Source organism: Podarcis filfolensis (genome assembly GCF_964270895.1).
Source record: "Podarcis filfolensis genome assembly, chromosome: 17".
In the NCBI taxonomy this organism is placed as follows: Eukaryota; Metazoa; Chordata; class Lepidosauria; order Squamata; family Lacertidae; genus Podarcis; species Podarcis filfolensis.
The window spans coordinates 4,914,411-4,942,008 of NC_139621.1; the positions used below are offsets into that span (position 1 = coordinate 4,914,411).

At 46.1% G+C, this 27,598-nt stretch overlaps 2 protein-coding genes across 7 annotated transcripts; one reads left to right on the forward strand and one right to left on the reverse strand.

Moving 5' to 3' along the window:
- On the forward strand, nt 1-7,069 carry LOC310752880 (non-structural maintenance of chromosomes element 3 homolog). Its single transcript, XM_083594019.1, has 11 exons — nt 1-68; nt 589-647; nt 1,816-1,926; nt 2,328-2,391; nt 2,730-2,809; nt 3,342-3,433; nt 4,351-4,430; nt 4,514-4,559; nt 4,706-4,768; nt 5,659-5,773; nt 6,545-7,069. The coding sequence occupies exons 2-11, from the start codon at nt 603-605 to the stop codon at nt 6,623-6,625; spliced, it is 777 nt and encodes a 258-aa protein (XP_083450145.1). The 5' UTR covers nt 1-68; nt 589-602; the 3' UTR covers nt 6,626-7,069.
- On the reverse strand, nt 6,957-27,549 carry PFKFB1 (6-phosphofructo-2-kinase/fructose-2,6-biphosphatase 1). Of its 6 annotated transcripts, none has more exons than XM_083593552.1 (15): nt 26,731-27,549; nt 20,363-20,488; nt 20,143-20,239; nt 17,840-17,906; nt 17,682-17,756; nt 15,828-15,884; nt 15,324-15,445; nt 13,378-13,585; nt 11,734-11,880; nt 11,126-11,230; nt 10,766-10,895; nt 10,377-10,439; nt 9,005-9,069; nt 8,556-8,693; nt 6,957-7,488 (listed from the first exon to the last, which is right to left on the reverse strand). In XM_083593552.1, the coding sequence occupies exons 1-15, from the start codon at nt 26,768-26,770 to the stop codon at nt 7,429-7,431; spliced, it is 1,500 nt and encodes a 499-aa protein (XP_083449678.1). In that variant the 5' UTR covers nt 26,771-27,549; the 3' UTR covers nt 6,957-7,428. The 6 variants fall into 6 exon arrangements, with proteins under 6 accessions (XP_083449678.1, XP_083449677.1, XP_083449676.1 ...); XM_083593551.1 differs by lacking the exon at nt 26,731-27,549 and adding an exon at nt 24,884-25,109; XM_083593550.1 differs by lacking the exon at nt 26,731-27,549 and adding an exon at nt 21,127-21,317.
- Nucleotides 27,550-27,598: the final 49 nt, after the last annotated feature.

Genomic DNA, 27,598 nt, shown 5'->3' on the forward strand with positions numbered 1-27,598 from the left:
ATGCTCAGAAGTGCCGAGAGGGCGGGCCTGGCGCGGTGCCGCGCAGTTGCAGGCGAGCCGCGGAGGAGGTGAGTCGTGGTGGCTGGTGCTCCGGCGGCCTTAGGGGTTACCTCAGCGAGAGGACCCGGGTTGGGCTCCGCCCCCCGCCCGTCTTCGACGCCGGCCTGAGTTGTACCTGTTGGATTGCTGCCTGTTGGGTTGCTGACTCTTTTGCGGGGGGGGGGCGGCGGAGGATGCTGGCAATCTTAGTTTATGGGGCGCAGCAGGCTTTCCAGAAGCAGGCGGGTTGCTTTTCTTATTTCCAGAAATGTCGTAGTCGCCGCTTTTCCTAAGAAGCCTAACCTGTTGAGCTTCTGCCTGCTGCATGATTTCTACAGGCTCAACGAGCCCTGCTTTGCTCTGGGGAGTTGGCAGCGTGTGTTTTGGGGGAGTGGCAGTTTCTGAAGTGGGGAACTGGCAAATGTAGCCCTGGACCCCGAGTTTCTACTGGAGTCGGGAGGGGACATGTTCTGGCTTCGTTCTTGAGTGACAAAAGTAAGGGAGACAAGAATACACCTGCCATAGCTTTCTCTTCCTGTTTCCCACAAGCTCTTGTCGGAGAGATGTCCCACAGCAAACGTAGCAGCAAGGGAGCCGGCCCTTCTCAGGTACTGCACATGGACTGACTTCTTGATTTATTAATGTAAATTAATTAATGTATTATACTGCCAAACAAAACTAGATGCAGCCCCCCCTTCCCGCAAACTAAACAGTAGCTTGTAAAAACACCAATCTACATAAAAATTCAATCAAAAGGTCACAAAGATAAGAATGAAAAGAAGATAATTCACCAGCTGCAACCCATAAGTGGTAAAAGATAGCCCTAAGCCACCAACATCGCCTGCATTTGGGTGTCCAGCAGAGTCCAGATTTCATACCTGGCTGGTTGCAAATCTCCATATGGTAGAGACAAGTGTCTAAAACATGTATACAGTAATACCTCCACGAACGTCCACCTTGTCTAGCGTCCATTCCGGCGAACGTCCATGGCAAACCCGGAAGTACTGGAACGGGTTTGCTGCTCGTGCATGCGCAGAAGCACTAAATCGTGCTTCACGCATGTACAGAAGCACAAACCGCTCCACACGTGTGCGTGCGCAGACGCGGCACTTTGCCCTGCATCCTTTTTGGCTAGTGACTGGGGCTCCAGTACATTTATGCAGTTCAGATATGATGGGTAGCATTTGCATGTTGCACTTGAGTTTCACAGAACTTGCTGAAAGCTTAAATGTTCAGCTATATATATGAAAGGTTGTAGCTTTTCAACAGAGGAAGAAGAAGAAGAGTTTGGATTTGATATCCCGCCTTTCACTCCCCTTCAGGAGTCTCAAAGCAGCTAACAATCTCCTTTCCCTTCCTCCCCCACAACAAACACTCTGTGAGGTGAGTGGGGCTGAGAGACTTTAAAGAAGTGTGACTGGCCCAAGGTCACCCAGCAGCTGCATGTGGAGGAGCGGAGACGCGAACCCGGTTCCCCAGATCACGTGACTACCGCTCTTAACCACTACACCACACTGTAATCCAATTAATAGTACACTCCAATGCACGTTTACTTAGAAATAAGTTCCATTGGGTTCAGAGGGTCTTACAGTCAAATAAATGTGCATAGGATTGTAGTCTTGGTAAGAAATTGCTCAGAGAATGTCAAGCATGTTTATCTCTACGTGTGGCTAGCACGAGATCAGAGCTGACATCTCCAGAGATGACAGGCCTGTGTGAATCCCACAGCTGGATCCCAAAGCCTTTTTAAAAAACGAATCCTCTTTCCTTACCCAGGCACAGCACACGGGTCCAGATGATGAAGAAGGCACACTGAGTCTAACGATGCCACCCAGCCAGCTGCGGCATACCTTGGACCGACGCCCACGGAATCAAGTGGAACTCAAAGTAAAAGAGCCTCTGCTGCAATTGTTTATGCTTCTTTGGGGCCTCACAGTCATGATTGGCTATAGCCAGAGCCGTGTCCATTCAGTTGAAAAAAAGTGCTAGTAAAGATAGAATTTTGTGACTTGTGTAAACTATGTACAGATTGGCATGGTCTTCCTAGTTTTGTTAGCTGTCACAGATGTAAGACACTGAAACCCTCCCTGGCAACCATTGAAAATCTTATTCAGCCACGCTTCTGGGTTCTGAGATTGTCTACACACTTATCAAACAGATTTGCAGTCATAATTCTAGAATTTTTTTAAAAATGAAGGCTGAAATTCTCAGGTAACTGAATTCTGTGCCCACAGCATTGCAGCATAGACATAGACCCACCGACTGCCTATGTTGTATTCTCCCTACAGGCACATGAGCTTGTGCAGTTTTTCCTGTTCAAAGACCAAAAGAAGATCCCAGTTAAAAGGGCAGGTAAGAACAGGACCAAATTGCTTTCGTGCCAGAGATACCCAAATTCTGTTTTCAGGGTGAGATTAAGCAAATTTGTATTGGCACTTCTGCTCTTCTAGAACTACCAGACGTCCTGCCTAGGTCTCCTTGGTTTCCAACCCCTTATGAGTTATTGTGCACATATTTCCAAGTTCTGAAAGCTTTGCTTCAGTCAAGTATATATCTTTCTAATTGCTCTTCATTATTTTTTTTAAGTGCAGATTTTTTTCAATGGAATTTTGCTTTGTATGTTTGTGTGGTTTTTTTTTTAATACAATGTAAGAAGGCCTGGTCAACAAACCTATCTGTCTCCTTTATAGATGTTCTGAAACATGTTATCAAAGACTATAAAGATGTCTTTCCTGTGATCGTCAGACGTGCCAATGGGATCTTTCAGCTGGTGAGGGAGGAATCCATTATTGGTTTGGGCAGAAGTGTGCGACTCCATCCATTTTGCTTTAGTTGTGGATTCTCATAAGGCCAGCCTCTCAAAGCAGGACTGCATAGAAGATTTCTGCAGTGTCTAGTGAGGCCAAAGCAGTGGCTCTGAAGCTGATAGACCATCAAAAAGCTAGGAGCATAGCAGAGTTTTTTGTCCTTGAGGTCAGCTTGACTGACGTGCTATGGCTTGACATGAATATAGGGAGAGAAGAAATGGCAATTTTTGCATAAATTGTAGAGATTGCTTGAATGTATTTATCTACTCTTAGGCCTTTAGTATATTGTGGAAAATCCAGACCCACAATGAAGGATGATCCTTACTCAGTGATTCAAATTCTGAGCAATACAATTTATGCCAGGGATAGAACTGATTCGTTTCTTAATATCTAGTTGTGATTTCTGTCTTCTTTAAATGGGATTGTAATAGTGGAAGAGAAAATTGGCCTTTTACACTCTGGTCTGAATGTATTTATCTTTTTCTGCTTTGTCAGCTATTTGGACTGGAGTTGGTGGAACTTGACTCCAGAAATCCCACATACATCTTGATCAATAGAATGCCACCACTGGAACAGAGCTTGGAAGAGTAAGCAGAAGAGTGTTCTGGTTCTCTTTTGGCAGTCCCAGCTGAAACGGAAATGAAATGAAACCCTCTCTCTCTCTTTCCCCCACTTTGGCCTTGGTGCTTATTATTCAGAGAGACGTTAAGGTTCTACCAGAAGGAAGCACAAGACCAACTCTACCAACTACCATACGATCCCTGACCTAGAATGTTAATTTCCTCCTCTTTTTAAAAAAGAGCTAGTTCAGGTTCACCCTGCCCAACAAGGAACTAATTCCAGTTAATGTTAGCCCCTTTGCAAACAATTTTTTTCAGCATTCAGAATGTTACAGGCTGCTGTGCTGATATGTAAAATATACTTAAGACTAAGGAAACATGAAAGCGCACGCGCACACAGAGAGAGAGAGAGAGTGGAATATGAAATTTTTATTTTTCCCAACTGTGATGATTAGGCTTACAGGTCCCCCAATGTTTAAAGAGTAAGAAACACATGTAGGAGGATCAACTTTGAATATGACCTAGAAATTGTGTGATGTTCTACCCCAAAATGAACTTAATTTACATTCAGTTCACCTGGCAATTAAGGTACTATGCTTTCAGATATAATTCAGATATTTTTTTAAAAAAACAACTTACTCAGTGATCTTTGTTAAACTGAACTATTATAAGCACTGCATTTGACTAAGGCGAGATGAAGTGGTTCTGAACACACAAAAAGGAAGTGTTGGTGTGTGATTCTTTGATCCCAGGCCAGCACTATTTCTTCCTCGCAGCATGCATTTTAGCCAAGGCATCAGAACTATCAATTCCTCAAGTTAAAAGCATTTGGTTGAGTTCGTTTGTTTCTTGCTTTATAACCCAAGCTTCAGTTAAAACACCAAATCCAGTGTTGGGAGACTGAATCTCTTTCTCTCTCTCTTTTTTTTTTTTTTTTTTTGCAGCGATGACATCATCTGTAAGATGGGTCTCCTCCTTGCCATTCTCAGCCTGATCTTCATGAAGGGCAATGTGGCTAAAGAATGTGAGTTGCACTCCATTCGGTTCATCTGACTTCTTTGGTAGCCTCAGTTGCAAACTCTCATCTCTTGCTTTCTTTCCATCCAGCTGCTGTTTGGGAGCTGCTGAAGAGGCTGCGAATTGACAGCCTCAGGTATGATTGTCCAGGGGTAGCCATCTGAATCATAGACCCAACCCCTTCAGTGGGTGGAATTGCGTTCGGGAATTGGGGAAGCAAATAACTCCTTGCTCCTCTGATATTATGTACCCTGACAAAATCCCACTCTCTAACCGTTCCAGGGGAAGATGCAAGGCATTTGGTGATGTGAAGAAGCTCGTGACAGAGGAATTTGTCAAGCAAAAGTGAGTCAGGAATTGCAAATCTTTCTACATTTTTAGTAGAGAAAAGAAATGTGTTGTACTGGTTTAAAAGTGTTAGGAGACTAGAATCCAGAACTCATTGTTTTGTTTCTAGTGCCTAAAATGGGGTGGGAGACCAAGACCAGATATGTCCTTTAGAGAAGGGAATTATGATTAGAATACTGTATAGGTTATTAAGGGGACCTTTCTCTTCATCCTCCTCCAGGAACCAAAAGTATCTGATTCCCTTACCTAGGCAGAAACAAAACACGATCTGTGCTCTGAAGTAGTGATGTATGGCTAAATTCCTTGAATCTGCACAGGGTTGTAACAGTGGTTCATTGCATTTGTTCCTTGTACGCAAATGTGTGGGATTGAAATCTTGTGTGCACAGAGCACATTCATGGCAGAAATTGTAGCTTGACTGTTCATAACGTCCAGCTGAGCTTACATGCCCTGGGAGACGTCAGACAACTCTCAACTGGAGTACAGATACTTCAGATTTTAGCCTTTCTATTCTCCTGTGTCTTTGTCCATGGAGTTTTCTTGGCAGGGATACTGGAGTGGCTTGCCGGTTCCTGCTCCAGGTGGATCACGTTTGGTCAAACCTCTCCACTATGGCCTGTCCATCTTGGGTGGCCCTGCACAGCATAGCTCATAGCTTCTCTGAGTTATTCAAGCCCCTTCGCCACGGCAAGGCAGTGATCCATGAAGGGGTACGAACATGAGTCTGACCAAACTGAGGGAGGCAGTGGAAGACAGGAGTGCCTGGCATGCTCTGGTCCATGGGGTCACGAAGAGTCGGACACGACTAAACAACAATTCTCCTGTGTGTGGGATGGCTTTTTCCTACAAAGGATTGTAGCAGTGATCATGTAATTCTCACTTTCTAGGTACCTGGAATATACTCGCCTCCCACACACTGATCCACCTGAGTTTGAGTTCAGATGGGGACCACGGGCTGCTAGAGAAACTTCCAAGAAGGAGGTGTTAGAGTTTGTTGCTAAGGTACTAGTCACCTGCTAATAAGGCATGACCAGTCGAATTTTTCCATCGAGAGACTCTGTTGCCTGCAGAGTTTGCCCATGCGGCTGTACCAAAAGATCTCAGCCAAATCTGTACTTGCAGTAAAACTCTACCCAGCATTAAGAATGCCCGGACTCTGGGACTGGAATAAATGAAAGAAATGTTCCCCTGTTTGTACATCCTGCATGTTTTATACTAGACCATCCTTTTCTGATTTTTAAAAATTTAAATATTTATGGAACAGAGAAATGGAGAAAAGAGAAAAAAGTAAAGGTTGTGAATACTGTATGTGGATTATGAGGGTATAGGGGCAAACACTTAACTGCAGGGGACTGGCCATTGTTAGCTTTCCTCAGTTGATCACTCTCAACTTCTGAGCTTTTCCTAGACATCTTTCAAATGTATTCAGGCTCTTCTCTGCAGCCATAGGGGAGAGCAACTTGCTTGCAACACATGATACTGGAATGTTAGCTCTTGTGCAGTTTCACAGATCCTATACTGCTTTTTTAAGAGGTGCAGCCTGATTCTGGTTCTTCTGCATAGAATTCCTCCTTTCTCTCCGCACCCCCAAATTATGTTGGCAGCATCTGAGCAGGCAGAAAAGGTTCTGATTTCTTGTATAGCTTTCTATTCTGTTGTTAGAATGTGGCTTATATTGGATATATGTAATTGAAAATTAATAAAAAATATTTGCAAAAAATAATAATTCTGTTTTTTCCTAACTGTGTCCATCTGATTCCCTCCCCCAATCAGATACAGAAAAGGGACCCAAAATCCTGGATGAGCCATTACCAGGAGGCTGAAATAGAGGCCAATGCTGCAAGAAGAAAATAGCTGTTACGGCGTTGGATTACAGGGAGTCATTGGAACCCCCAAGTGGAAGCGGGTCTGCAGCCTTCTATGAGTGCAGCTGGGAGAAGTGCTTTGAGGTTCATTTTATAGGGCTTGGCTCCATATGAAGCACTCTGTGCAGCTTGGTAGGTTTCCTCCAAATGGAGGAAAGATTCCGTAATACACTTGGGACACTTAATCCTTCAGTCCGATAAGATTTATCCATAAAGAACATGTCTGATTGATGGTTAAGTTCAACGTTTTTGTGATAATTTTTTTAAAATTTTTTGTATGGTTTTATATTGGTCAGGAGAATATGGATCAGAGGTAAAAGTTATACTCAGATATAGAATATTTCTTTATTTAACTGCTTCTGTAATATGGATAACACACATTGTAAAGAGTGTTTTTTTCATTAAAACAAAATAAAAATATAGGGCACATCCAGTCGGAGCAAATGTTTTATATCCTATTGAAAATGTAAGCACGTGCTAAACTGTCTCAAAAGGAAAACAACAGGGCTTAAAATCCACGCCTATCTTCATCCCATCCCCACCCACCCCATTGTTTGTTTACAGCCTTTTTCTTTCTTAGTGAACAGTCTGTGCCAGGGCCTCACGCATCCTATGGCAGGCAGTCCTAGACCACAAATTGCTATTCAAGAGGCCCACTCACTCATAAGGCAGTGTGCAGGCAAAATGGTCCAGAACTCGTGCACCCACCCCTATTTCTCCGGGTGGCACTGTGTTGCCTGGATGAGTGCCAGCAGAATGGAAGGTAGGATTCTCTTAATATAAGCAGCATGGTTAATAATGGTCTGGCACTGTGCCTAGTGCTTCCTCAGGATTTCTTGCTACATCCACATTCTGCAGAAAGAGAAAGGAAAAGAAGTGCAAGATGGTTGAACGGTGGCTTAAATTAGAAAACAAAGTTAGGGGGGAACTGAACACCCCATCCGCACCCAATTAAACTAGCGTGGTGAAATGGTTCCATTAGAATTGGACCTGGAATGTCTGCACTGCACTCCTCTGTTCTGCCACCCCTATTTTATCATTTCTTCTAACGTGGACCAATGTTTGGCAAGACCATTGCACCGCTCCACCTTGCAAATATGATTTTCTTGTGTAATGTGAATTGACCAGCACAACGCAGCCTTGTCTTTAAGGTATTGCCATAATAATCTGCTCCCATCTCCCAGTATAGGCTTGCCATACGTTGGGGAAATTCCTGACACGTCCTGGTTTTTGGGTGTAAATAGGGTGTGGCGGGGGGGGGGATTTTGCACAATCAGCATAATGTCAGGGAAAACCCAGATGTATGGCAATGCAATGGAAAAAGCAGCGGAAACAGCTCCAGAAGCTTAACATCACTATTTTGGGGGGATGCTTCCCCAAAAAAGCTCAACAATTTTTGGATCTTCCTAAAAACTTTGCGGGTGTCAGGAATTTTTTGAAATATGGCAACCCTATCCCAGTAGCTACGAAGGAGAAATAATTTGCTTGGAAAACTACCCACACCTAATTAACCAGGTTAGCAAAAGAACTTGGATTTACAGCAAGTGAAGCCAATTAAGGTCTGTGGAGGGATAGTATTAGGTTAGTGAGCCGGATAGGGTAGAGCAAGACGATTGGGAGCCTGGGGCAGTGTGTGTGCCCAGGGGCAGGGCTAGCCACCTGCGGGGGCTTTGAGGAGTCTGCCTACCTCCTCCCACTCAGCCGCCCTACAGCTGAGGAGGAGGAGGCAGGCAGACCGTTTGGGGCAGCGCGGAGCCTGCGGGCACCCAAGACACCGCGTCACTCCTAAGAGAAACACATGGCTCGGGCGCGGTGAGTGCCGCCCAGCATTTTGTCACCCCCCTCAGTGGTGACACACAGGGCAGCCCACCCCCACCGCACCCCCCTTCCTCCACCCCTGAGGGTAGGGGAGTCTTTACCTGAGGGCCAAACAGGCAAGGGGGAGGGGACCGCCCCAGATCACTCCAGCAGGGTCGTTTGGTTGGCTGAGGGCTGGCCATTGGCACATTGTGGTGGTGCCGGTACAAGGGGGCCTGGCTAGCTTTGTAGGAAAGATGCTGGGAGTAGGGGTGGGGGTGGGAAGATAAGAGGAAAATATTACAGAGGGACAAATATGAGTATGAACAAGGTGGTCTTTCCTGTTGGAGGATCCCCATGGAGTGATGTCAGCAGGTAGGACTAAGTGGTGCAGCTGGTGAGCAAAGCTCTCGGTTCTCAACAGCATCACCTGGAGACAAGCTTTATAGCAAGCCACTGCTATGTGGAATTCTTCCAATTGCATGCAAGGTCTTTCAACAGACCCTTTCCAGAGGATCCAACTAGATCCTTGGTTAGGGATATTTCTCAATGTGGCAGGGTTCCCGCTTACCTGTGGCCGTTCCCGGTGTGTATTCACAGCCTCAATGTTGAGGAAAATCGATTCCACCTCGCAACCTGTCCCAAATAACAACCCTACAATTAATGAACATTGATGGATGTACCCAGCATTTACCAGGCCACCTGTGCCTTTTTTCAGCTCATGTGCATTTTGCAGTTAAAGGATAGGCTGGGACAAGCTTCTTTAGAGCCAGTGTGGTGTAGTGGTTAAGAGCGGTAGTCTTGTAATCTGGTGAACCGGGTTCGCTTCCCTGCTCCTCCACATGCAGCCGCTGGGTGACCTTGGGCCAGTCACACTTCTTTGAAGTCTCTCAGCCCCACTCACCTCACAGAGTGTTTGTTGTGGGGGAGGAAGGGAAAGGAGAATGTTATCCGCTTTGAGACTCCTTCGGCTAGTGATAAAGCGGGATATCAAATCGAAACTCTTCTTCTTGTCTGAGGGAATAGTTAATTGTCCTAGTTGGAAACTGGGAGACTGACTTAGGCAGGACTAAAGGGAAGACCTTGGCAGCTCAAAGAGCATTCTGAGCTGGCGAACAGCACGGCAGTGAAGCTGTCTTGGACTCCCATCATGGCAGTTGTTGGTGGAGCTCTTGCTGGTTTTTTTGTTTTTTTTTTACCTCTCTTCTTTTACCAGGCCTAGGCTGTTACCCTAGGAGAGTATAGCTGGGAGAGAGTCATCTGGGTGGTTTTTTAAAACAACACTTCATTATTTTTAATAGTGCCTGCAAAACTAAGAAGCCTTTCCTGAAGATTTAGATTAAAGTAACAACAGACAAATAGTGAAGAGGAGCAATAGGGCGTTCATGGTTTAAAGTTGGCTTGCAAATTCTGGCTTCTTTGTAAGGCCATTGGCCTGATCCAGCAGCCTCTTCTTATGTTCTTATAAGAAATGTCAAGCTGTGGTTAACTGGCTTTATTGTCACGTGGAGGGATGAGTTCAAGCAGCAGCAAAGGAGCTCATATGCAGCTGGGCTTATTAGGCAAGCATTTGATTACTTGAAAACAGCCAGTATGTTTGCTTTTAATCTCTCACGGCCACAGCGAGAGAGGGAACGTACTGGAAGTGGGGCTAAGTAAATTCTCGACAGTTTTGGAATGACATGCTTTAAAGGGCGTAGGGAGGAAGACTTCCAAAGCACAAAGGATTTTGACAGGTGGATGGAATTTGGCTTGCAACGTAGGTCCTAATAGGGATCTTGCCCATGAAGCCAAAAAAGTTCCCCAGCCCCAAATGTTTTTTTGGGGTAAGGTATCTCCCAGCTCTTTCTTAAAGCAAATAACCAGGACTTCTGAAATCCACCAGCAGGCCTCCTGCTTGAGGAAGGGGGTATTGAGTTGTTCTCCTAGATTCAGACACTCACCATAGGCCACAGGTGTGAGCTTGAGAACGGTGTGCAGCGGGCACTTGAGGTAAGGCAGCTCCTCTGGATGGAGAGAGAACAGCAAATGAGACAAAGAGGAGCACTCAGCAGGGATCCAGCCCCTTACTCAGTCTGTGGAGGGTGGTGTATTGGTGGGGAGAGGAAAACAACAGTCCGCCTCACTAGTGAACACTCCAAATATCAGATTGCAAGAGAGAAAAGCCATCATTTTCTGGCAGTGGGTGCTATGAGGAGGGAATGCTATTTATGGGAGAATGCCCCACCCTCTGCAGGAGACCGTAGGGACTTGGGCTCAATACTGCTGCCATACACATGATACTAGATTTGGGAGGGGGAGCTTGCAAATGCAGAACAGGGTACTCTGGTACCTGCACTCTTGTCCAAGAAGTAGGCAAGCAGGCAGCGCATGACCGCTTGATGGCAGATAACCAGCACGTTCTCTTGTCTCTCCAACTCCATTATGACAGGCTCCAAGCGCTGCACCAGATCCTCGTAAGACTGGGTGGATGTAAGCATTAGGTTATCCAGAGATGCCCTTGGTCCTGGCTTTGGTCCTAAGGCCCTCCCTCCCTCGAGGAGTTTCATAACTCTCTTCTCCGGTAGGCTGCATGCTTCCTCTTCCCAACCAGCTCTTCCCATTGGGAGCCCCAGGTTCCACAGGTCAGTTCCCATGCGTGTGATGTGCTAAGTATGCTCAGCCCCCAGATGCCCCACTGGGCATTCCTTACCTCTCCCTTAGGATAGCGGTACCGATATTTGTCCTGGTCTCGTAGGGCAAACTCTTCTGGGAAGTGGTCCTGGATCTCTTCGTAGGTCATCTCCTCACAGACACCCTGGGGGCGAAATGAAGCTGGGATATCTGAATTCAGCCTACATTCTTGGCATAAAACAGGAAGTAGCATATACGCTGAAGGAAGGAGCTGGGATGTCTAGACTCCCTAGCTTTCTGGGGAGAAAGTGTGGTGTGGTTAAGAGTGGTAGACGTGTAATCTGGTGAACCGGGTTCGTGTCTCCGCTCCTCCACATGCAGCTGCTGGGTGACCTTGGGCCAGTCACACTTCTCTGAAGTCTCTCAGCCCCACTCACCTCAAAGAGTGTTTGTTGTGGGGGAGGAAGGGAAAGGAGATTGTTAGCCACTTTGAGACTCCTCAAGGTAGTGATAAAGCGGGATATCAAATCCGAATTCTTCTTCTAATAAGGGATTTTGGAACAGGAAGCCATGCCTCCTAGTAGCAGGCAGGGCTGGTGGATTAGGACCAAAGAAGTGCGAGACCCTAGTTCCTAGTTCCCCCACTGTGGGAAGAAGGGATTGTGCTCATTTCCTGTTGGTCCTCACCGCATCAATCTCGTTCAGGGCCTTCCACTGCTCGTAGGGCACATGCAGCGCCTCTGCCGTCTGGATTGTGCGCTTCATGTGGCTCGTCCATACCTTGAGGTCTCGGATGCACTGGGAGCGGATGAAGCCAGCCAAGGCACAGGCATACTGGCAGGCAGAGAGACAGAACAAGGCAGAAGGTGAGGAGAAGCGCTGAGGGACAGAGGTTTGCTGTGAGGAAAGAGATTCTCAAACCTCTTTGGTGTGTGAATTTGCCCAAAGTTGAGGGCAAGACACTGCAAGAACAAATGCACTTCTTTCTGCTATACAGTGGTACCTCTGGTTGCGAACGGAATCCGTTTTGGAGGCCCGTTCGCAACATGAAAAGAGCGCAACCCACAGCGGCGCGTCTGCGCACGTGCGGGTTGCAGTTCGGCGCTTCTGTGCATGCACGTGATGTCATTTTGTGCATGTGCGAGCGGGGAAACCCGGAAGTAACCCTTTCTGGTACTTGAGGTACGACTGTACAGGTAATGGCAATGAGGAATCTATGCTGTGCATTCTCTGAGAGGGGAAGTGGTGGCACTTGTGTCTGCAAATTTATCACTCATGCATGAACAACATCATCTTGGAGCTCAAGGACAGGGTTTTTTTAAAGCAGTGATGTAAACACTTCCATGTTAAAAATATTAACGGGAGACTGCTCATCAGGAATAACTTCGTTGGAGCTGTAACTGTGGAAACACCGAACAAACCTAGGTTCAAATATGTCTGGGAAATATGACAGGCTCTATGTGAGGGGTTGTATCCAAGGAAGTTGCCCCGTTTGTGCAAGGACTTTCGCTTGTGCAACAGAACCTTCGCTCCATCGCCACCCCCTGTGCATCCTGCCATCCGTTCTGGTGCTTCCTCCAGCCCTCCAGAGCATCTTATGTTGGCGGTGGGGAAGAGGGAGAGCAAGTTCTGTGAAAGTCCTTGCTTTGTTGAATGCAACTCTGTGCTTTTCCATGAAGTCCGTTGATTGTTAGCATTTTACTTATTCCACTTGTGAATCAATTCCCATAAAAAGTGATCTAAACATCAATAATAAAAAGCATACTTGAAAATAATTTCAAGGTCAATATAGATGCAGACTGGGATCGTCACCATCCGTCACTCAAAAGGCTTATTGGGAAAGAAAGGTCTTCAGTGGGCACAGAAAGCATCATAGGAATTAGGGTTGCCATATTTCAAAAAGCAAAAACCAGAACACCACCAAAGTTGTTGAACTTTTCCTTTTACAAAAATGCCAAAAAACCCACGATTTTTCGATCGACTTGCCTGAGATCCAGGACAGAGTGCTGCCTTGCAGAAATTCCCCCAGACGTCAATTCAGCCTTTGAAATCCTGTTAATGTCTGGGAAAATCCGGACATATGGCAGCCCTAATGCCACCAGTAATGGGATATATGCCATTTCTTACTGCTTTACCCAGATAGGATTCTACTAGCTTTCCCAGTTTAGTTTGGAGGAAGCTGAAAACGGACCCGTCAACAAGGAGAAATCAACAGGGAAGGTTATTCCGAAATAGAAGTGACAGTGCTTCCGTCCTTCTTTAAACACAGGAATTCACAGTAAGAAAAATCTGTTTTTTGCCTTTTGATTGGCGGGTAGGGTTCTGCTGTACCTGTGTGCCGCGCTCAGACAGCCCAGAGTCGCCCCCAATGCGGCCCCGCAGGTTGAGCTCGCTCTCCCCATGCCGACTGAGGTAGATGGAGCGGGGCGTCACGTGGATATTCATCAGGTAATAGACTGTGCGGCTCTGTACATGGTCCTGAACTCGGTTCACCAGGTACCGACTGCCAACGTTGAAGATTTTGATGTAGGACAGGGACCTGTGGATGTTGAGTGGGAGAGGGTGAGATTAGAAGCCCTTGCTTGCACAGTCCGTGTGAGACTCCCTGGGGAATTCTGCGCTGCTCATTCATTGCGTAATAAACTTACGGAATTTTATACTACAGAATAATACTGAGTAGCTTACACAACACAAATGACTTAGCCATGATAGTAATAATAGTAGTAGTAGTAGTAATAATAATAATAATAATAATAATAATAATAATAACAACAACAACAACATTTTATTTATATCCTGCCCTCCCCAGCCAAAGCTGGGCTCAGAGTGGCTAGCAACAATAAAAGTAACACAGCATTCTAAAATCAATTAATTCTAAAATCAATTCAGAATCAAATTAATGGCAACCATTGGGCTAGAGTTCTGTGAGGATTACCAAAGGAGGGGGTCAGACTGTGCCTTGGCCAAAGGCCTGGTGGAACAGCTCTGTCTTGCAGGCCCTGCGGAAAGATGTCAAGTCCTACTCTCTTGTGACAGAGCTTTCCACCAGATCGGGGCCACAGCCGAAAAAGCCCTGGCTTTGGTTGAGGCCAGCCTAACCTCCCTGTGTCCCAGGATCTCTAAGATGTTTTTATTTGAAGACCATAAGGTCCTCGGTGGGACAAACCAGGAGAGGCGGTCCCGTAGGTACGAGGGTCCTAGAGCCAAAGATCGGCTCTGTGTACAGCAGCAGATCTGTGAATACAAAGTGCTGGGAACAGCAAAAGGCAACTGATGACATGCTCTGTCTATGAATTCCCTGAGGAATCTTGGGGAGCAAATTCAGTACTAAAATTTGGTGTATGAGATAGTCAAGAACCAGTAAGAAAGTGGGGTGATGGTTGCACGCTTCCCTGCAGTCTGGTATGAGGAAAAGTAGTATAAACATGTTTTAAAACAGAGTAAATAGGTCCATAAATGGCTACAATCATGGCAGCTTAGTAGAGCCTCCATGTGCCAGGCAGTGTACTTGTTGAGAACCAAATGTTGTGGGGGGGGGGGGGAGGGGAAGTCCATCTTAACCCAGCAAGGCAGTTCTCATATTACATTTTTATGTTTAATGGAAGGCTCAGTTATTTTCAACCTTTTGTACACCCCCATGCGTGGCTTGCTGCTGATGCTGTTTATAGATGGTTGAAATCCTCTTTGCTGCAAATTCAGACTCCCAGCAAGTTTGGTACAGTGGTACCTCGGGTTAAGAACTTAATTCATTCTGGAGGTCCGTTCTTAACCTGAGGTACCACTTTAGCTGATGGGGCCTCCTGCTGCCTCTGCGCTGCTGCGCAATTACTGGCGGCAAGAGCCAGTGTGGTGTAGTGGTTAAGAGCAGTAGATTCGTAATCTGGTGAACCGGGTTCGCTTCCCCTCTCCTCCACATGCAGCTGCTGGGTGACCTTGGGCTAGTCACCCTTCTCTGAAGTCTCTCAGCCCCACTCACCTCACAGAGTGTTTGTTGTGGGGGAGGAAGGGAAAGGAGAATGTTAGCCGCTTTGAGACTCCTTCGGGTAGTGATAAAGCGGGATATCAAATCCAAACTCTTCTTCTTCTTCTTTCTGTTCTTATCCTGAAGCAAAATTCTTAACCGAGGTACTATTTCTGGGTTAGTGGAGCCTGTAACCTGAAGCGTATGTAACCTGAAGCAGCTGTAACCCGAGGTACCAGTGTATATGGAATACACACAGCGTTCCCTCCCCTTTGCAAGGCAGGCCTTGCAAGCAGTGGCAGAACTGCCTTCTCACCTGTCCAAGTCGTCATCGAGTGGCTGGTAGGTTTTCTGGTAGCACTCGATCCGCTTGAGAAAATCCTCTACCACCTCATCTCGGTTGCAGTCCTTATAGTCAGGGCTGGTTAGCTTCACTTGCTGTGGGTGATGTGAGGAAGCAAAACAACAAGGCAAGACAAGGGTGGAGAAAGGGACACACACACACAACCAGTCAGTCTGAATCCATATTGGTGTAAGCTTAAGAAAAAGGATGGTGTTGATCCTCTCCTGCCAGTAGGATAGCTGGAAAAGGATGCTGGGTTTGGGATGCTGTGCTTCATTGAAGGCAGGGCTCACAAGCACTTAGCCCCGTTTTCAGTGCCAGAGAAATTCATTTCAGCTCACATTTTCATGTGAACCTATCTAGTCACCATTCCGCAGCCCATGCTTGCACTGGAACACAGGTGCCCTTGGGACATTCACACTTCTCTAAGCATTGCCACAAAGGCTGATCTGGTGCAAAAGAGAAGAGAGGTCTTACTTTGATATTCTCCTGGATGATATCAGGGTCATCGCAGATAGATTCAATGAAGAAGACCTGTAGTGACAGAGTGATATGTCATGGCAGGAGAACGTATGTGGCAGGCAAGCAGCTGCCATCAGAACAGTTTTCTTTTGGTGGCTGGAGCCAGATGGTTGCTTCCCCCCTCCCCAGAGAATATGAAGGAGTACAAAGTGGAAGGGTTGCTACTGGTGAGCAAATTTTACAGGCTTTTGTGGTGCTTTTAAAAAGTTTTCAAAATCTATTTGGCCAGAGATGACAGTGCAAAGTAAGAAAGACAAATATACCCAGGAAACAAAATCTCTAGCGTATTTATTTCAATTATTGGGGGGTGGAGACCATGTCTCCCATTTTCATTAACACATGCTGAGATTTCAACACAAATGTTGGTTTGGGTGCAGAGTTGTAATTTTGGGGGGATACCTGTTATCTCTTCCTTTTCCCCATACTGCTCTCTAACCAAGGGCATTGCTTGGTACTTAAGGGTACTTATGTTATGTTACTGGCATAACATAAATTCACATGTGCTAATTTATATGAATAGATGTCTCTGGGAAAGTAAGTGTGTGGCTGGGGTCTCACCAGAACCGCACTTTCTAATTTTCCCAGCTGCCGTGTGTGTGTGTGCGTATGTGTGTGTGTGTGTGTGTGTGTGTGTGTGTAAAATGTGGCAGGAGATCTGGAGCCCACTGAAAAAGACCCCCGTTGTCCGCTAACAGTGAATGAGCAAAGGTATGCCCATCAAGCAAACCCTTAGTTTTCATAATTCATTCTGTATACCGGTAAATTTTGTATAAATTCATTCTGATAGAAAAATACAATTAAAAAAACATGTTTACAACTGTTTAAAAACCTCTAAAACAATTAAAGCCCAATAAAACATCCATAATAAATTTAAGAACAGATGTAACCAAATTATGTATCCAGATAGACCTGCTGAAACAGAAAAGCTTTCAGCAGATGTCTAAAATGGAACAGTGATGGTGCCTGCCTGATATCAACAGGCAGGGAGTTCCAAAGTGCTGCCGCCGCCACCTTAAAGAAGGGGTCAGCAAACTTTTTCAGCAGGGGGCTGGTCCACTGTCCCTCAGACCTTGTGGGGGGCCAGACTATATTTGGGGGGGGGAAATAAAAAATGAATGAATTCCTATGCCCCACAAATAACCCAGAGATGCATTTTAAATAAAAGCACACATTCTACTCATGTATAATTTATTATTTGTACCCCGCCCATCTGGCTGGGTTTCCCCAGCCACTCTGGGCGGCTTCCACAAAGATCAAAAATAAACACCAGGCAGGCCCCACAAATAACCCAGAGATGCATTTTAAATAAAAGGACACATTCTACTCATGTAAGAACACGCTGATTCCTGGACCGTCCGCGGGCCGGATTAAGAAGGCGATTGGGCTGGATCCGGCCCCCGGGCCTTAGTTTGCCTGCCCATGCCTTAAAGCAGGTATGTCCAACAGGTAGATCGTGATCTACTGGTAGATCACTGGACGTCTGTGGTAGATCACTGGTAGATCACTGTCTCCTCCCAAAGAAGTTTAACAAGTTTGGTTCCCCTTTTTTGCCCTGCACCCCCCAAAAACGGGTCTTTCCTCGTCTCTAAAAAGAGCTCAACAACTTTGACCTGAACCCTCCCCAAAAGGGGGTAGATCACTGCCAGTCTTTGTGAGTAGATCGCAGTCTCTTGGGAGTTGGCCACCCCTGCCTTAAAGGAATACTCCTAAATGGAGAATTTAGAACCCGAGTTCCCTTCACACACAACTTTTGGCACAGGGGACTCTGACTAAATCCTCCGCCTATGGGCTGCTCACTCTACTGCTTACTTTGTAGCCGTTCTCCTTGGCAAACTGCAGGATGAGGGTCCGGCGTTCCCGCGTGGTGTTGGTGGCATCAAAAACCTGTGCAAGGGAAGAGCGAGGCGGTGGAACAAGGGTGCAATCTAAGGAACTCTTAGGAGTGATACGGGCTTTTGCCTCCTTACCGCAACTTGTCCCTCTTCCACACTCAGATAGGTTTGGACATCCCGGAGAGCAGCTAATGCACACTGTCTGTTGGCGAATATGAGGAGAAGTGAAAACCCACCTCCAGACTTGTGTAATAATAACCAAACCTTTTGTTTTTATACGGCCCTTCAGAGCATTCAAAGCACTTCACAGTCCACACGACACCCTTGCAAGGTGAGTCAGTATTATGGGGAGCAAAGGGTGGGCTGCTCAAGTGCAGAGCTGGGGAACCGATGGTCCTCCAAATGTACCGTACTTTTCCGTCTACAAGACACCCCCATTTATAAGATAAGATAAGATAAAACTTTATTCGCATTAGCCAATGGCCATAGCAACAGCAAAACATTACAGTATATGCAGAAAAGGGAATTTGATATAAGAGCACAATTTAAAGTCCTGAATCAGCCGTCAGTTAGTGGCCCTTATTCTGATTGCCTATGAACCTAGCAACCTTTGCTGTTATCTGCTCATTTTGATCTGGTAGAAGAAAGGACATTATGGCAGTGGTTGAGCGCCCTGGGATGGTTAGTACAATGCCTCCTGTTTTGGGGGACTCAGATTTAAGAAAATGGGGGGAGATGTATATGTGTATAAGACGCCCCCTAATTTTCGACATTATTTTTTAGGAGGAAAACCTAGTCTTATATACGGAAAAATACGGTAACTGGACTACAACACCCATCATGCCTGCCCATGCTGGCTGGAGCTGATGGGAGTTGGAGGGCCACACGCTCTCCACCTCTGACCTAGAGTGTTTCACCTACAGTGAAAGCGAAACCTCGATATGGAGGGACTTCCTGCGTAAGAAGTTGCAGTTTAGACATTCCATTCCACTAGCTCTCTGCCATTATTTACATTTATTCAATTTAATGCTTGTTTGGGGCCGATGGGAATTGTAGTGAAAGATGGCTGGATAAGCCCTGGTAGGGGGAGGCTGTCCTGTACTCAGCCCTCCAGCGGGGGCTCTGAACTGGCTCAGATGGTCCTTGCCTCCTCCTTGCTTTTATTTCTCCTGGAGATTTGACGCTGAGTCTTATCTTCAGCCTAGCCTTGTGGAATTTTTTATTTTCATTTTAATCTTGGCTCTTTCTATTGTTGATTCTTGTTACTCACATCTGCAGCATAGCTTCGGGCAACAGCTTCAAGGTTATGGGGAAAAGTTGGGCATGTTTCTCTCTGACATTGAAAAACACTGTTTGAAAGGATTATCTAGGAATGTGGCAGACAGGGGGAGGGTATTAAAAAAAAAATAACACCAAAGTCTGTTGCTGGCGTTTGACACTGAAATGCTTCTAGCTGATAACCTGGCAGCAGCGAGAAGCCTTGCTGGCCAGGTTGAAAGGCAAATGTAAGCTCTGGGATCCTGTGGAGTCTGAGCTGTGGTGATCTGCTACATACAGCACCCTGGCCACTACATGAGGGGTGGAGAGCCTGTGGCCCTGCAGTAATTCCATGGGCATTGAACCAGGTGCCAAAGTCCTGCTGGAAAATGAAGTCAGCATCCCCATAAAGCTTGTCTGTGGAAGGAAGCATGAAGTGCTCCAAAATCTCCTGTCATCAGCTGGTGTTGGTCCACTGTGCTTCATTAAGTCCAGGGTCAACACAGCTGTCTACCAGGAGATTTTGGAGCACTTCATGCTTCCTTCCGCAGACGAGCTTTGTGGGGATGCTGACTTCATTTTCCAGCAGGACTTTGGCACCTGCCCACACTGCCAAAAGTACCAAAACCTGGTTCAGTGCCCATGGGATTACTGTGCTTGATTGGCCAGCAAACTCGCCTGACCTGAACCCCATAGAGAATCTATGGGGCATTGCCAAGAGAAAGATGAGAGACATGAGACTGAGCAATGCAGAAGAGCTGAAGGCTGCTGTTGAAGCATCCTGATCTTCCATAACACCTCAGCAGTGCCACAGGCTGATAGCATCCATGCCACGCCGCATTGAGGCAGTAATTGATGCAAAAGGGACCCAAACCAAATACTGAGTACATATGCATGCTTCTACTTCTCAGAGGTCCAATATTGCTCTATTTGCAGTCCTTGTTTTGCTGATTTCATTTAATATTCTAATTTTCTGAGATTGTTCATTTTGGGTTTTCATCAGCTGCACGCCATGATCATCACAATTATAACAAATAAAGGCTTGACATATCTCGCTTTGCATGTCATGAGTCTATCTCATATATTAGTTTCACCTTTTAAGTTGAATTACTGAAATAAATGAACTTTTCCATGATATTCTAATTTTCCGAGTTTCACCTGTAGATGGGAGAATTCCTCACCTCCGGATCTGCATGGCCTCTTCGTTGTCTGGTCTGAAAAACTCGTAATTCTTGTAGGTCTGGACGGCTTCACGGCGATACTGCCCAACGTTGAACACTGGGGAGATGAAGACCAGGATGGGCTGGGGCTCTTCAAGGATTACCCTTGCCCCAGCAGTGTGGTTTCCCCCTCTGATCTCAGCTTCCACCCACCCTGAACAAACCCCTTCCCCACCATTACCTTTAGTGGGGGTCCCAATCCAGTTGAGGTAGCGGGTGAGTTTTTTGGAGATGTAGGTTTTTCCTCGAGCGGGCAAACCCACCATGATCACCATGGTTGGTGAATTGGTGAACTGTGGCACAGAGGCTGTAGAGAGAGGCAGGAAGATGAACTGATGTGCTATGTGATGAAGCCAGAGAGCACCCGCAAAACCTCGGGAGCTGCTGAAGCTTCAGTACCCTACCTCAAACCCTTTCTACACTAGTTATAGTCCATAAATTCTAGCATTCCTGGAACCACCAGAGACCTTTGAGCAAAAAAAAGACCACAAGGGAAGCCTTATGCCATAGGCAGTTGTTTTACCCACCTGCCATTGATCCTGGATGAACAGGGGGCTGGGGGGGGCACATTGCAACAGAGACAGCGCCTGCATACACACCATACATTAAAAGCCCATGGCTTTCCTCCAAAGAATCTTGGGAACCATGGTTCACCCAGCACAGAGCTACAATTCCCAGCACCTTTAACAAACTACAGTTCCCATGATTCAAGTCATGTGCTTTAAAGGTGTGGTGTGTACACAGCCAGGGTCTCTTCTTCACCAGAAGTTGGGCTGAGGTCAGCCCGTTCGTTACATACAAATATTGCCCCGTCTACATTTCCCTCAAGTTAAAAGGCTGTTCCTCAGTCAAGCTAATTCCTCCGGCCTGGTGCTGAATAAAATAGACCCTGGCCTTCTTCAGGGAGAAAGAACCCACATCGGAGCAGAACAGATCCCAACTCACATCCCCTGCGTTGCTGCAGGCGTTTGCTGGTGCGGGGAATCCATACTTTCTGCAAAGGCGTCTGAGTGAGCTCCCCAAACGCTCCAGACATCCTGCTGATCGCCTACTTGTTCTCCAAAACTGGACTGTCTGGCTCTTGCCGGAGGCTCCAGATTACTGATTGTCATGTGTGTGTTTGTGTATGCAAGCGAAATAGGTTCAGTGTAGGACAGTTTGGCCATTGAACTCCCACCGCTGTGTACACTACAGATAACTTGGAGATAACGTCCGACCAAGCTCACTTTACTATTGGGGAGAAAGTTCCTTGCTGTTCTTAACATTTGCTAGTCGAGGGAGCGGGTGCCATCTAGAAATGGAAGCCCTCCGCCTCCCCACCCCCCAACAATGCCTTTCCCCTGTCTTCCTGATCCATTCTGTTCTTCTGTTCTTCAGAGACCCCATATCCCAATTCCAATTTTACAGGTAAAGGTAAAGGGACCCCTGACCATTAGGTCCAGTCGTGGCCGACTCTGTGGTTGCGGCGCTCATCTCACTTTATTGGCCAAGGGAGCCGGCGTACAGCTTCTGGGTCATGTGGCCAGCAGGACTAAGCCACTTCTGGCGAACCAGAGCAGTGCACAGAAACACTGTTTACCTTCCCGTCGGAACGGTACCTATTTATCTACTTGCACTTTGACGTGCTTTCGAACTGCTAGGTTGGCAGGAGCAGGGACTGAGCAACGGGAGCTCACCCTGGGGATTCGAACCACCGACCTTCTGATCGGCAAACCCTAGGCTCTGTGGTTTAACCCACAGTGCCAGAGTGGTTAGCTAATACCACTATGGAATTTTGCCCTTAGGGATGGATCCAGGGCACTATGCAACTAGGGCAGGCTTCCTCAACCTCGGCCCTCCAAATGTTTTGGGCCTACAACTCCCATGATCCCTAGCTAGTTAGTGGTCAGGGATGATGGGAATTGTAGTCTCAAAACATATGGAGGACCGAGGTTGAGGAAGCCTGAACTAGGGTGTCCTGCTAATAGAAGCTTATGCAAGGACTTCTGCTAACATAACAAGGTTTCCCCCTCTTTTCTTCCTATGCCCCCAAAAGTGGCTCTGTGGGGGCTGGCAGAACCCCCAGAGCAGCCCAAGAGGGGGAATGGGGCTGGTTCTGTCTGGCAAGTTGAAATACTTGCGCTGAAGGAACAATTCCCATAGCGCTACCTTGAATTCCTCCCAGAATTCCCACAAATAGAATAACTTTTTAAAATGTGCCAGTTTGAATAATTTAGTGACAGTTTTCTTTTGTAGATTTTGAATTAAAATTATGTTTAAATGAGAAATTATGAAACACGAAGAAACAAGAAACAGAGGACCATGAATAGTGGTCAGTAACTACATTACATTAAATCCCAGCCTCCCTGTCCAGTAAATGAAATCTTTATCAGTTTCCTATGTTTTTAGTAAAATTTGCCAACCTAGTTTCCTTTACAGCTGTATAGACTACCGCAGTTTTTGTCAAACTTGGGTCTCCAGCTGTTGTTGGACTACAACTTCCATCATTCCTAGCTAGAAGGACCAGTGGTCAGGGATGATGGGAGTTGTAGTCCAACAACAGCTGGAGACCCAAGTTTGACAAACCTTGGATTAGAGGCTTCTTGTTTATTTCTAAATAAATAAGTAAATAAATCAAAGCAGAGAACTTCAGGCTTGTGCACAAGCGGTGGATTCAATTCTGTGTTGCCTGTTGGTGCGATCACAACCATGCAGATTTCCAAAGACCCCACCACATCCAATTCCTCTTAAAGGACAAACCTGACCATGCTAACGGCAACACAGCACCAACTAACTTGTTTTCTGGCTTTTTAAAGTGCAGGGCTTAAGTTCACTGAGGGTGGGGAGAATGGATGACCTTGAATCAGTACTGGAACCAGCGTCAGAGTCAGCTTGTATGCTCGGCCCAGGAAGGCGTATGCCATGGACCCATGCCAAAGTGCCAGATTCTGGGGCAAAGTGGAAAGTTTTCAATTCCTGGTGAGGTTTACTGCGGACACCTTGCTGGTTTATTGAACGGCAGGGGTACGTACTAGAGCTGGAGGCTTACACTAGGTGGCACTGTAGAGCAGCCTTTCTCAACCTTGGGTTCCCAGATGTTGTTGGACTACAACTCCCATCATCCATAGCCAGCAGGGGCAACAGTCAGGGATGATGGGAGTGGTAAGTCCAGCAACATCTACCCAAGGTTGAGCAAGGTTGTTGTAGAGAATTCTAAGAAGTGGTTTCCAAATCTTGAGAAACAACTAGAAGCAGCCATAAACTCATAGGATGGGGGGGGGGGGGAGAAGCCAACCTTCTCTATTCTGTTGAGAGTTCTAAATTTGCTAAGCACCTGGGGATCAACTAAAAGCTATAATGTATGGGAAAGGTTTTTTTATTTTAAAAAGCTCAGCTGTAGATTTCCAAGGGCCCTCAGTAGATACAGGGCACCTGGACCCAAGCTACAAAGAATAACCTTATCTACCATTGTTTGCTTTTTTGCTCTAATTGACTTCATCAAGTGTATATTGTTTTGCTAACATTTCCTAGGGACAATGAGAGATAAACAGAAGACAACTTCTAGAAGAGCTGGCATGAGATCAAAGTGCAGCAAGATCTTATCAATAATTAACACAGCTGACATTTTGCAAAACATGAACACTCCTCCAAAACAGAAAGTAAAATCCCCAGTAAAACAGCCCAGTGTTTAACCTTAAATAATGCATTAGTATGTTTTGTTGTTGTTTTGCTTCTGACTTCATTAAGAACATCATCTGAAATTATTCAAGTTTTAAATGCATAGATTAAATCTTACTTAATCCCACCATTGGCATGGAAGGAAAGGAACGTGGGCAAAAAGTCACAAAGGAGACCCATCAGGAACAGAGGCCGCAATCCACTGATGGTCACATTGACCCCATACAATTCCCAGCACATTCTACTGACTACGGTTCCCAGAATTTCCCACGACTGTTAAAGTAATGTAAGAGTTCTTTAACTGTATGGTGTGGATACAACCAGGGCTTGTGGAAGAATAATATCCCAGGGGATTGTGTACCCTAAATCGATAACAACAAGCTGCAGATTCTCACAGAATATTTTCCACTAGATGGCCACATGGCAAAAGTAAAAATGGGCAAAGCGAAAGCAGACGTTCACCAGAGTGAGCACAAGCTCCTTGGGGGATGAAGCAGGCTGTGCATTCAGATAAATACATTGACAACACAGCATCCAGAGTTTATTGGACTCCTGTGTTCCACACGGGGATGATCATTTTGAGCATGCCCATTTCAACACAGGCTACGCATTGCATCACACAGCTTAGCAAATTCTCTGCATGCTTATAGCCTGTGCTTGGGCAGCATTTCAGCAAGATGCGCAGACAACTCTCTTCAGCCTGCTGTAGCTTGCATGTGTGCTAGGCCAGGAAATACAATATGCCTTATGCAACTCAAGGATAAACACTGTGGGCTTTGATGGGGGTTAACAGCAAGGACAGAAGAGAAAGGGAAGGGAACCAGGCAGTTTCCCAGAGCATTGGACAACTCCCACCAGGGTTAAGAACTTCCCATTTTCCCACACTAGAAATAAAGGATCACTGCAGGTTTGCCATGCTTGAGCCCCTAAGGAATGGACAGTTAGAGGACATCCTGGCTGTTCTTGAACTGCTTAGACACCCACCCAACGTCTTCTTAGAACTCTGTCATCTGTCATCCTGACTGCCGACTGGGACATGCCCTACCTGGGATTTTGGCAGGTTTTTCCTCCATTGCTGATCGGTCTCCCTTATCTTCTAGGAGCCGTGGCATTGGGGGATCTGCCGGGTCACTACAGCAAGGAGGATTTCCCTCGGGGTCAAGTTTCGTGCTGCTGGGGTGTCATTCATAGCAGCTGCTCAGCCAGAGGCAAAACAATCCGGGGAGTCTTTCCACAAGAAGCCATGTGGCCTTGACGGAAAGGTCAGCACTAATATTATCCCTGCAGCTGGAGGAAGGAGGAGGAGGAGGAGGAGACAAGGCTTGGGAGTATGAGACAAGACCATGGCCTGGCTCAGAGAAAAGCAGGAGTGTGTGTGCTGCAGGCAATCTTTTAGGACTGAGAGTTGATTAAAATAATTGCAGCTGTTTTATGTAGCTTAGGCAATCAGGGATCCTTCATCAGGACAAACATGCAGCCTTCTCCATATCTGGGGAATGTCCGGATTCTGTTAAGAGCCTAGTGCCTGTTGTTAGGGCTGCCAGATGTTATTTATTTCAGAACTGAGTGTCAGGGCCAAACTACAGTTGATTGAATCTACTGATTTGGATTGTTACTGTTTTATAATCTTAAAGTAGCTGGGGGTAGGGGTGTTGGGAAGTATATAGAAGGGATCTAAGCATTTTCCCCAGCTGGAATTCCCACCCAGCCACCTTGAAACAGAAATTAGCCCGACTAGAGAGGAAATATAGGTATGTATTGTAACTGCCTTTTCACCCAAGGAATATTTATAGGAGCTTGGGGAAGTGGGGTGATTTTGATCAGGGAAGCAGCAAGGGGGACAACTTTTAAGGCTTCCTTCCCCAAGTATTGCTGCCCCCATCCAATTCAGTCCAAAACTAAGTTGCCAACCCTGATTAAAAAAAACACACACAGAGAGAAAACATGGATCATGTGCAGTTTCTCATGTTAAAACTCAGTTACCATATTTTTCGCTCTATAAGACGCACCAGACCACAAGACACACCTAGTTTTTGGAGGAGGAAAACAAGAAAAAAAGTATTCTGAATCTCAGAAGCCAGAACAGCAAAAGGGATCCCTGCGCAGTGAAAGTAGCAATCCCTCTTGCTGTTCTGGTTTCTCTGATAGCTGTGCAGCCTGCATTCACTCCATAAGACCCACACACATTTCCCCTTACTTTTTAGGAGGGAAAAAGTGAGTCTTATAGAGCAAAAAATACGGTAAATCATAGCTCCGTCAAAACTACCCAAACAAAATGAAAGTTTGCTTCTACAGTCCTCATACTAAGCACATTTACTAAGGAATATAGCACCATTTTGTTGTGGAAAAGGCAGCATTTTAAATGACAAATAATACTAAAAACTAGAGCATTTGTAACTATGTACATGTTTGGTCAGCCAGCCAGCTCCTATGTTATTGTTTTTTAAGATGCTGTGCCAACCAGCGGCTGCACCAGTGCATCCTGGCATGCCCATACTGGCCCAGGTGCTGATTCCGCTGCCACTCTGTGTGCAGTCATTTGGGGACCCTAGAGCAGTGTTTCTCAACCTTTTTCTGACCATGGCTCCCTTCCAGCCTTGTTTTCTTCATGTGGCCCCCTGTCCTACCAGTAGAAAGGTAGCTATTTTGTTTGTAAATAGAACGTATTTTATTTAAAATTTTTTATAATTATATAATTGCACCTGTGGCCCCCTTGAAATATCCTGGAGGCCTCAGAGGGGCCATATGGCCCCTGGTTGAGAAACGCTGCACTGGAGTGTGGTGTCAAGGTTCAGCGCTAGCTGCACTACCCAATTAAACCATGTTCTTATCAGCATGTACAGAGTGCACTCCTTACAGAGTTTGGTAATGATAACCTGCTCCTGAATGTACCTGAAATTAGAAAGTCAGAGTCAAAAGATGTGGTTTCCATGGAGCCTTAAACTCCTTCATTTTCATGGTGATGGCCTCAGGGGCTGCGTAACAGAAGGATGAATGATCCAGCCATCCATGGTGTAAAGATTCAAGTTTCCCGACATAGCAAAATTCTCTGGACCGTCTGAACCACACCACCATGGTTACTTCTTTTGCAAATACTTTAGCGATTGCTTATCAATTAATAGCCTGATGATATCCCATTTAGGACAATAACTTCGCAAATCAAATCATGCTAATCTGGTTTTTAGGCAATTATTTGGCTGGCTCTATTTCTATCTTTCTTTTTTTCTGCAGGAGGGAGAGGCGGTTCTTTGTTTCCCAATACTCTCTGCTAGTCAGAAAGGGGAAAGAGCCTTTTATGTTTTCTCTGGTGAAACTTCAGCTTCGGGGCGGCTCTTGGCACAACTCTCTTTACTTTGAAAAGGAACGCGCTTAAAATCAATTCCGTGGCCTCTTCCAACACCCGAGGAGGAGCAGAGCAACCCTCTTTTGCTGTCACTTCAAAGCACTGCGAAAAGGCGAGTAGCACAGCGACGTTTGCTGCGTTGTAATTTTTGTGAGCCGCTTTGGAGCTCAACATTTGCTTGTGAGCAGGATGCAAATACTGAATAATAACACTGTGCGGGGAGAGGGTTTTGTTATTAACGTGTTATTAAGCCGCCCTGTGAACCTCGGATGAAGGGCGGTAATTAAAGTTAATAAACAACAACAACTTAAAAAGGAGGGGATATAATATAATAATAGTAATGACGACAGCTTGTTTTTCTTGGAACGCCGTTTCCTAACCCTCCCCCTCCCTGGCAACGGGCGTTTCCGTTCTAAA